At 42.6% G+C, this 9,155-nt stretch overlaps 1 protein-coding gene across 1 annotated transcript; it reads right to left on the bottom strand.

The window, feature by feature from the left end:
• Nucleotides 1–7,101: 7,101 nt before the first annotated feature.
• LOC146575368 (ferritin, middle subunit) lies at nucleotides 7,102–8,804 on the bottom strand. Its single transcript, XM_085270024.1, has 4 exons — nucleotides 8,481–8,804; nucleotides 7,920–8,066; nucleotides 7,617–7,742; nucleotides 7,102–7,512 (listed from the first exon to the last, which is right to left on the bottom strand). The coding sequence occupies exons 1-4, from the start codon at nucleotides 8,580–8,582 to the stop codon at nucleotides 7,357–7,359; spliced, it is 531 nt and encodes a 176-aa protein (XP_085126150.1). The 5' UTR covers nucleotides 8,583–8,804; the 3' UTR covers nucleotides 7,102–7,356.
• Between the last annotated feature and the right edge of the window lie 351 nt (nucleotides 8,805–9,155).

Below are 9,155 nucleotides of genomic sequence, written 5' to 3' on the forward strand. Positions count from 1 at the left end.
TTGAACATTAGGTTGTGAACTATTACATTTTATGATTTGCTTTTTATATTATGTTATTACATTTGTGATTTTTCCTTTCTATTTGAGTTATTATTTTTAAAAAATAATAAAAGAGGGGAACTGTTAGGTATTTTGATACCATAGTAGCATTTACAGGATATTGTTTTATACAGGAAAACTGTTACTCAATAAGGCCCAACTACTAGTTGTTTTTCTCTTTCTCTGTGACCCAAGAATTAATGTGTAGGACTCACAAGCTGGTACCCCAAGGTCGAAAACACCACAGAGATGAGACCACTTCCTTACTCCCATCCTCCCTTTTTCTTTATCTCCTGGAAAAGGCTCGTTAAAGGCTAGGTGGTTTGTTTCAGAATTCACTGATGAAAGAACTCTGTATTCTATGTCTAGGAGTGTATTTTGCTGGGATGATCATAAATTGTAGCTGAACTGATAAACTACACACAGGATACTTCTTTGTTCACAAGGCAGGAAGACGTTTCCTTATTTGGTCTGTACCGGTTTGAACTGGGAAAGCTGACACACGAACCTTTTTTTTCATCTATATAAACTGCTGTGTATCAAATAAACCTTTGAGTCGATTTGGGAAGACAACCTGAAGCAGTCTGTGTTTCCTTGTTCTCCCAAGCTGCTCCCGACGTCGTAACTAACCCAGCTGAATGGCATACCTGAGTGTTACTTTAAATAATTAGGAATCTTATAAGGAAAGGACAGAACTCTGCTTATCGCTCACGCCACGGAGGAAACCCGGGAAGGCAATTTCCTTCACACAGTAATGGCAGGTTTGTAATAAGGCAGATCGCGCTAACATAATATGCACTGTTAGTTGATTATTTACCTGCCGCATTAACGGGAGAGGACGTGCAAACGTTACCGCTGCTGCTGGGTTGAGATTCACGAGTCCGGAGCGGAATTAAAAACACGACATTCATTTAAGGTCATCGCGTGTTTTGTGAGCAAATGCTTTTGCATATTCGTAGTGTTTCCTCCCTTAAATGAAATATCTACTTTGCAAGTATTGCAAGTTGCCCTGTTGTCATCCGTTCTCGTAAAGTATAACCAAGCTTTTGAGCATTTGAGCCGCTGGCGCCGTGTTTCCTGCCAGGTAAATGACGCTCTGCAACGTGGTGACGTCATTCGGGGCGACTGGAATCGATAAGGGAATCGTTTGCAAAAATGGCAAACACTTCCAAGGAATTGAAACAGTGGGAACCGGTTCTCAACAAGAACCAGGTTTCGATACCCATCCCTAGGTGTGCGTAATTATTCAGCCCCCTGAGTCAATACTTTGTAGAACCAGCTTTTGCTGCAGTTCCAGCTGCCAGTCTTTTAGGGTCTGTCTCTACCAGCTTTGCACATCTACAGACTGAAATCTTTGCCCATTCTTCTTTGAAACAGCTCCAGCTCAGTCAGATTAGATGGACAGCGTTTGTGAACAGCAGTTTTCAGATCTTGCCACAGATTCTGGATTGGATTTAGATCTGGACTTTGACTGGGCCAGTCTAACACATGGATATGTTTTGTTTTAAACCATCCCATTGTTGCCCTGGCTTTATGTTCAGGGTCGTTGTCCTGCTGGAAGGTGAAGCTCCGCCCCAGTCTCAAGTCTTTTGCAGACTCCAAGAGGTTTTCTTCCAAGCTTGCTCTTTATTTGGCTCCATCCATCTTCCCATCAACTCTGACCAGCTTCCCTGTCCCTGCTGAAGAGAAGCCCCCCCAGAGCATGATGCTGCCACCACCATATCTGACAGTGGGGATGGTGTGTTCAGAGTGATGTGCAGCGTTTTGCATTTTGGCCAAAAAGTTCCATGTTGGTCTCATCTGACCAGAGCAGCTTCTTCCACATGTTTGCTGTGTCCCCCACATGGCTTGTGGCAAACTGCAAACGGGACTTCTTCTGGTTTCCTGTTAACAATGGCTTTCTTCTTGCCACTCTTCCATTAAGGCCAACTTTGTGCAGTGCATGACTAATAGTTGTCCTATGGACAGATTCCCCCACCTGAGCTGTAGATCTCTGCAGCTCGTCCAGAGTCACCATGGGCCTCTTGGCTGCATTTCTGATCAGCGCTCTCCTTGTTCGGCCTGTGAGTTTAGGTGGACGGCCTTGTCTTGGTAGGTTTACAGTTGTGCCATACTCCTTCCATTTCTGGATGATGGCTTGAACAGTGGGATGTTCAAGGCTTGGGAAATCTTTGTGTAGCCTAAGCCTGCTTTAAATGTCTCAATAACTTTATGCCTGACCTGTCTGCTGTGTTCTTTGGACTTCATGGTGTTGTTGCTCCCAATATTCTCTTAGACAACCTCTGAGGCCGTCACGGAGCAGCTGTATTTGTACTGACATTAGGTTACACACAGGTGCACTCTGTTTAGTCATTAGCACTCATCAGGCAACGTCTATGTGCAACTGACTGCACTCAGACCAAAGGGGGCTGAATAATTACGCACACCCCACTTTGCAGTTATTTATTTGTAAAACATGTTTGGAATCATGTCTGATTTTGGTTCCACTTCTCACGTGTGCACCACTTTGTGTTGGTCTTTCACCTGGAATTCCAATAAAATTGATTCATGTTTGTGGCTGTAATGTGACAAAATGTGGGAAAGTTCAAGGGGGCAAAATACTTTTGCAAGCCACTGTAAAATGCTGTGTTTACTTACTGTTTACTTTAAAAGTGTTTACTTTATGAAGTGCCTTGAGATGACTGTTGTTGTGATATACCGCTATATAAATAAACTGAATTGAAACACTGACAGAAAATTGATGAATGTTTTCTTCACATTTACCGTCTTTATAGAGGCAGTAGATACCTACATGGCAGCACCAAAGGAATGAAAAATTGAATTTTTGCTGAATCTGTCCCCTTAAAAAGTGCTCTCCAGTACACGTTTCAACAATGACTATTAAGAATAATACATATTTCACAATAATATTGTCTTATTTGAATATATAAGGATGTTGTGTGCGATGAACCTAACTCAAATTGAAGCTAGAAAATAAAGCGTACCAGTCGATGTCATCACACTAATGCAAGGGTGAAAAAAAACGGGTGAAAAAAATGTAATTGGTTGATTGCATTTAATTGATGGGTTTATCATTAGTACTGACCAAACTACTGATTGCCATGATATCCTTGATCTTTTGGCCCTTTGTTCCTTTGCTGCCCTCAAAAATTTGCATCAGCTTGTCTGTTAAGTTGTCCAGCTGAGCCAACCCATATGGAAAAGATATATATAAATCTTATAAAGTTTGTATCTGTCTTGTGTGAAACTGGTATGAAAAGCATATAAGAGTGAAAACAGATATAAGATCCCTTGAAAAATTATATAATGAAACTTGTATGTTTTGGATACTTACTAAAACAATGTATGAAATTAATGAAAAAGTGGCCTGCAGGGGTTTTGTAGTGATCTGCGCGAACTCTGCATTCACCTGGAAATAAAACATACATAAATATAGTAAACTAGAAGTTTAAATACAGACTGTTGAATCAACACACTTAAAGTTTCTGAAAATTTGAACCATCCGTGAAGTTTGTCAAGACCTAAACTGTTTGTAGCTGAATTTTAAGTTTGACGTGTCCTTTTCCATGACAACAGCATTCACAGTTAATTTAGCCTTTTCTTATAATACCGTTATAGGGGTTTTCCCTACACAGCACTACTCAGCATGACTTTGATGGTAGCCTTTCGGTTAGACAGCCTTTTCCAATAGCATGATTCGCTATTTCCCCCCCAAATTTTTAGTACCTGCTTCATTGTGGTTCATGTTGAAAATCCCCCCCATTATTGGGTGGTGACGTGGTGACATCATTTGGGGCGACTGGAATCGATAAGGGAATCGTTTGCAAAAATGGCAAACAATTCCAAGGAATTGAAACAGTGGGAACCGGTTCTCAACAAGAACCGGGTTTCGATACCCATCCCTACACATCAGTGCTGACATGTCCCTAACATAACTGGACAGGTGGATGACTTTTAATGAAGGTGTAAACTATTAATAGAGGTCTAAACTTTTTATTATTTTTTATTATTTTCTTATTTATACCTGGCTTTTTGACCATGACTGTTCTGTTTTCCGTCCGTTAGATCAATCAGCTTTGCTTGATTAACTGTATTCAGACTAAAATACTTTAAAGGCTAGCTTCAAAGCCAAATGGTGCTCAACTGTTTCTTTGTGACAGGACTGGCAGCCAGTATGACCCAAAACACAAGAATCAGTTTTTAATGAAGAATAAAGTCTATAAAAATATGATTTTTGAGTTCTAGAGGTTGTTCCTTTAATGAATGTTGGCAATCTTGATAACCCAGCAAACCAGAGTTTTCACACAATATTTTAGGTTACATTATAACTAGGGATGGGTATGGAAAACCGGATGGGTATCGAAAAAAATCTAAATTTTAGATAGAAGCTAGCGAGCTAACTCCCTGCTAACTTCTAACTCCGTTAAATGTCATAAATTCCGTTTTCATGGATGCCTGGATGTTAAACTCAATTGTTACACCTGGTAGAGCAGAACGCTGATCATTTTATTAAAGATGAAAGACTTTAGACAGTTTTTCAACTCTCAGTAATGCCACAGTGATCGTTTGATATATGGACCTGCAGCAGAGTTTAGGCCCAGACACGACGTCAAACTGAACAATCGGATTAGGGGGGAAATTCCAACAGTGTGCACTATGTGCTTCGAATATTGTGTGTAGTTTTTGTTGTATACAGTTGTCAGCCAGGCATCTAACTATGAAAAAATTACACTCCAAAAGACCCCGGGCTTCTGAAAAAACAACCCCAGCTTAAGCCCAGTAAGCCACCCCGATCCAAAGTATTCAGAATACGTTACTCTCATTGAGTAACATAACAGAATGTTACAAAATACATTTTGGGCATGTATTCTGTAATCTGTAGTGGAATACATTTTAAAAGTAACCTTCCCAACACTGAATCAGAATTTGCACAACTCATTTCAGTTGTTCTGTATTTGGAAGTAAACTTGGCTAGTGTTTTGTATTGTGTATTGTACTGAATAAGTACAATACACAAGGCCACCACCATCGTCCCCGTGCCCAAGAAGTCTTCTGTGTCCTGTCTCAATGACTACCGCCCTATCGCACTTACACCCACCATCATGAAGTGCTTCGAACGGCTCGTCATGAGACACATCAAGACCCTGCTGCCCCCCTCACTGGACCCAATGCAATTTGCATACCGCCATAACCGCTCAACGGACGACGCCATCTCCACTGCACTCCAGCTTGCCCTGACACACTTGGACAAGAAGGACTCACACGTCCGAATGCTGTACATAGATTTCAGCTCAGCATTTAACACGATCATCCCCCAACAACTGATCGGAAAGCTGAGCCTGTTAGGCCTGAACACCTCCCTCTGCAACTGGATCCTGGACTTTCTGACCGGAAGGCCTCAGTCAGTACGGATCGGGAACTGCACCTCCAGCACCACCACACTGAGCACTGGGGCCCCACAAGGCTGTGTGCTCAGTCCTCTGCTGTTCACACTGCTGACTCATGACTGTGTAGCAACACACAGTTCAAATCACATCATTAAATTCGCTGATGACACGACCGTGGTGGGTCTCATTAGCAAGAACGACGAGTCAGCGTACAGAGAGGAAGTGCAGAGACTAACGGACTGGTGTAAGGACAACAACCTGTCTCTGAATGTTGACAAGACAAAAGAGATGGTTGTTGACTTTAGGAGGACACGAGGCGACCACTCACCGCTGAGCATCAACGGCTCCTCTGTGGAGATCGTTGACAGCACCAAATTCCTGGGCGTACACCTGGAGAAGGACCTCGGCTGGTCCCTCAACACCAGCTCCCTGCACAAGAAAGCCCAACAGCGTCTCTTCTTTCTGAGAAGACTGAGAAAGGCCCGGCTTCCACCACCGATCCTGACCACCTTCTATAGAGGAACTATTGAGAGCATCCTGAGCGGCTGCATCACTGTCTGGTTTGGGAGCTATGCCATATCAGACCGCAAGACCCTACAGCGGATAGTGGGAACAGCAGAGAAGATCATCGGGGTCTCTCTACCCTCTATTGAGGACATCTACACCACACGCTGCATTCGCAAAGCCACCAGCATTGTGGCTGATCGGACACACCCCTCTCACACACTCTTTACACTCCTGCCATCTGGAAAAAGGTACCGAAGCATTCGGGCACGCACATCCAGACTGTGCAACAGCTTTTTTCCACAAGCCATCCGTCTCCTCAGCAAAAAGGGACTGACTGATAAACACGCACACACACACACACACTAACATTATCACTCAGCTTAACTCAAATACCTCAAAACATTGAGACTGGACTGACTAACCAACACAAAGCGCAAACACACTGACCTACACCACCAAACCATCGCACACACCAACCTGTAAATGCTCTTTTGCACAATATTATTACTAGATATATTATATATTATCTTTTTTTGCACTAACTTGTCTTGTAGCACCTTGGTTCCTGGAGGAACGTTGTTTCGCCTCACTGTGTATTTTTAAACTGTATATGGTTGAAGTGACAATAAAGTTGAACTTGAACAGCATAAGGTAAAAAAAAAAAAAATGCAGGCTGTAATGTAAAACACCTTTAGTTTTTTTTTTTAATTTTACCTGCTTTAAAGATGTTAACAGAAACCGAATCTCTCCAGTAGATGGCGATGGTGCATTACAGTAATATCCATAACAAGGCAAACAAAGATTTGTACCAAAAAGGAACACCCACCAAAGATTCATCATAGTAAAACATTAGATCACATGTCCACTTTATTCCATATTTTCATGTTAGTTATTGGCTGTTATATTTAGATCTTAACATGAAGTAATATACTTTTGCCATTTCGGATGTGTGGTGCTTGTTGAAGCTGCCATAGCGATGTCCTGCAAGTCCAGTAATATTTACATCTGATATGGCCTCGTTTGTATTTGGTGCCAATAAGTAGAAATATTAACTGAAAGACCTGAGATCATCTTTAATCTGACAAAGTCAGTAATGAAGTTGTGATTTAGTTTTTGGACTGCTTGAACTAATCAGTAAAATGAGTCACAGATGCAGAGAGACCAAAGATCCAGCTCAAAAGGTTTATTCAGATGAACAGATCAGAAACATTTCCAAATGTCAGACAGCTTAGAAGCAGAGCCATACCCTGATAACATCCATCGCTCCATGTGACATTTCACACAAACACCACAACATACAAGAACTGATGCCAGCTTTAAAGCCAGGAAATCAGGAAAGAAATCAGCTGGAGCAGAAGTGAGTTTACTTCAAAGCCTGTGTTGTTAACATGCTGACTCCAGGCTCACTTCTACGTCTCAGCATTTAGCTCTTGTCACCCAGAGTGTGCTTGTCAAACAGGTACTCTGCCATCTTGTTGTTGTGGGCATCCATGCGGGTGAGGTTAGTGATGTGGTCACCCAGCTTCTTGATGGACTTCACCTGCTCATCCAGGTAGTGGCTCTCCAGGAAGTCACACAGCTGGGAAAACAAACTACAGTTAACATTTGATGATTTGTCAAACATACACAGCATGAACTAGTTCAGTCTTTAACCCCAAACTCTTCCCTCCAACTCCCACTTACATGAGGGTCATTATGCTGAGAAGCCAGCTTGTGCAGGTCCAGCAGAGCCTGGTTGACATTCTTCTCCAGCTGCAGAGCACACTGCATGGCCTCCAGCCCGCTGCCCCACTCGTCACGCTCTGGTTTCTGCACAACAAACAACTCTGTTAGAGACTGAACACTTGTTTTAAGCTCTGTATACACATTACACACTAACGCTAACAACAAGAGAACAAGTGTCATAACACTGCTCATTAATCCCAGTTTCTGTGTTAGAGACACAGTCAGGTATGTCACAGCAGGACTGGTTCAGTTTGTACACACCTTGATGTCCTGGAGTAAGACGCGACCTCCTCTCTTGTTCTGGAAGGACAGCAGCTTGTCAGCGTGCTCCCTCTCCTCATGGCTGTTCTCCTTGAAGAAGTGGGAGAAGCCTGGCAGGGCCACATCATCACGGTCAAAGTAGAAGGCCTGACAAATCAGACACAGGTTATTAGTACACAGCACCAATTCTTCTGCAAATACAGCATCGTGACAAACAGTTATGGAGACAGACATGATTCATGATGGACAGTTCAGCTGGTTTAGACCGAGGTAACTGCTGAACTCGAGACTAAAGAAAAGCCAAACGAAGCACGACGCAGCATTTGGGTTTTTCGGTGATGTGTTTGGGGTGAAAATACACTCCGCATCTGGCAACCTGCCCAACTGTGATAAACAACCAACAAACGAGCTGCGACTGAAATCATGCATTACTGAAATTAGCAACAACATACCGGACTTTACATTTAACGACTCTACTCCGTTCTCTTTGTCTAGCATTAAGCTAATATAGCTTGAGACTAAGGTTATTACAGACATCAGCATCACATGACGTGTTCTCACCATAGAAGTGTAGGTGTAAGACGCAAACAGCTCCATGTTCACCATCCGGTTGATGGCGGCCTCGCAGTCGCGGTGGTAGTTCTGGCGCACTTGGGACTCCATTTCGGCTGGCGTTTCTTGTGCTTTTTATTAACAAAAACGGTGCAAAAATAAAGCTTCACGTCGACTTTATGTGTAGTGTTCAAGTAAAAAAGGGTTTTTCTTCCGAAGTGCAGAGTAGCTGAAATACAAAGCGGGACGAAGTCAAGAAGTTCCGTTCAAACACTGTTGAAGCAAAAACTCCTCAAAGATTTCTCCCCTGGTGTGAAACGGCACACTCGCGGGTCCCTGTATTTATACTCCACCGGAAGTGCTCGTGCAAGATGTGACGTATGTTTCCACCAATCACTGAGCCGGGGCGTCTGTACCAGCTGTGACTCACAGGATGAAGTTGCATTTTTTTCTCCTCCTGATTCGTAGAAATCTCATCATCCACTTTAATGTTTAATGTGACCTGCTGGGAGATAGTCACGTGCAATGACAAAGCATTTTCCGTAGTTCAACAGGTAACAAGCAACATGGGTAAAATATATAAAGATTTTCTCAAAAAACATGTAGACGTCCTGATGGACATGAGAGCCGATATGCACACGCACATGGTATGAATGTATTTGTTTAATACTGTTTAAAAATACT

This window comes from Mchenga conophoros, linkage group LG4 (assembly GCF_057382185.1).
Source record: "Mchenga conophoros isolate Kocher_MC1m ecotype Shallow Benthic linkage group LG4, M_conophoros_male_GT1.1, whole genome shotgun sequence".
Taxonomy (NCBI): Eukaryota; Metazoa; Chordata; class Actinopteri; order Cichliformes; family Cichlidae; genus Mchenga; species Mchenga conophoros.

What these genes read in the sequence shown, in the direction of transcription:
- LOC146575368 (XM_085270024.1), bottom strand. Translation starts at nt 8,582, where the DNA reads ATGGAGTCCCAAGTGCGCCAGAACTACCACCGCGACTGCGAGGCCGCC. An exon ending in CTTACACCTACACTTCTATG is followed by an intron (nt 8,067 to 8,480) that starts GTGAGAACACGT and finishes CTGATTTGTCAG; the next exon opens with GCCTTCTACTTTGACCGTGA. An exon ending in CTCAGCATAATGACCCTCAT is followed by an intron (nt 7,513 to 7,616) that starts GTAAGTGGGAGT and finishes TTGTTTTCCCAG; the next exon opens with CTGTGTGACTTCCTGGAGAG.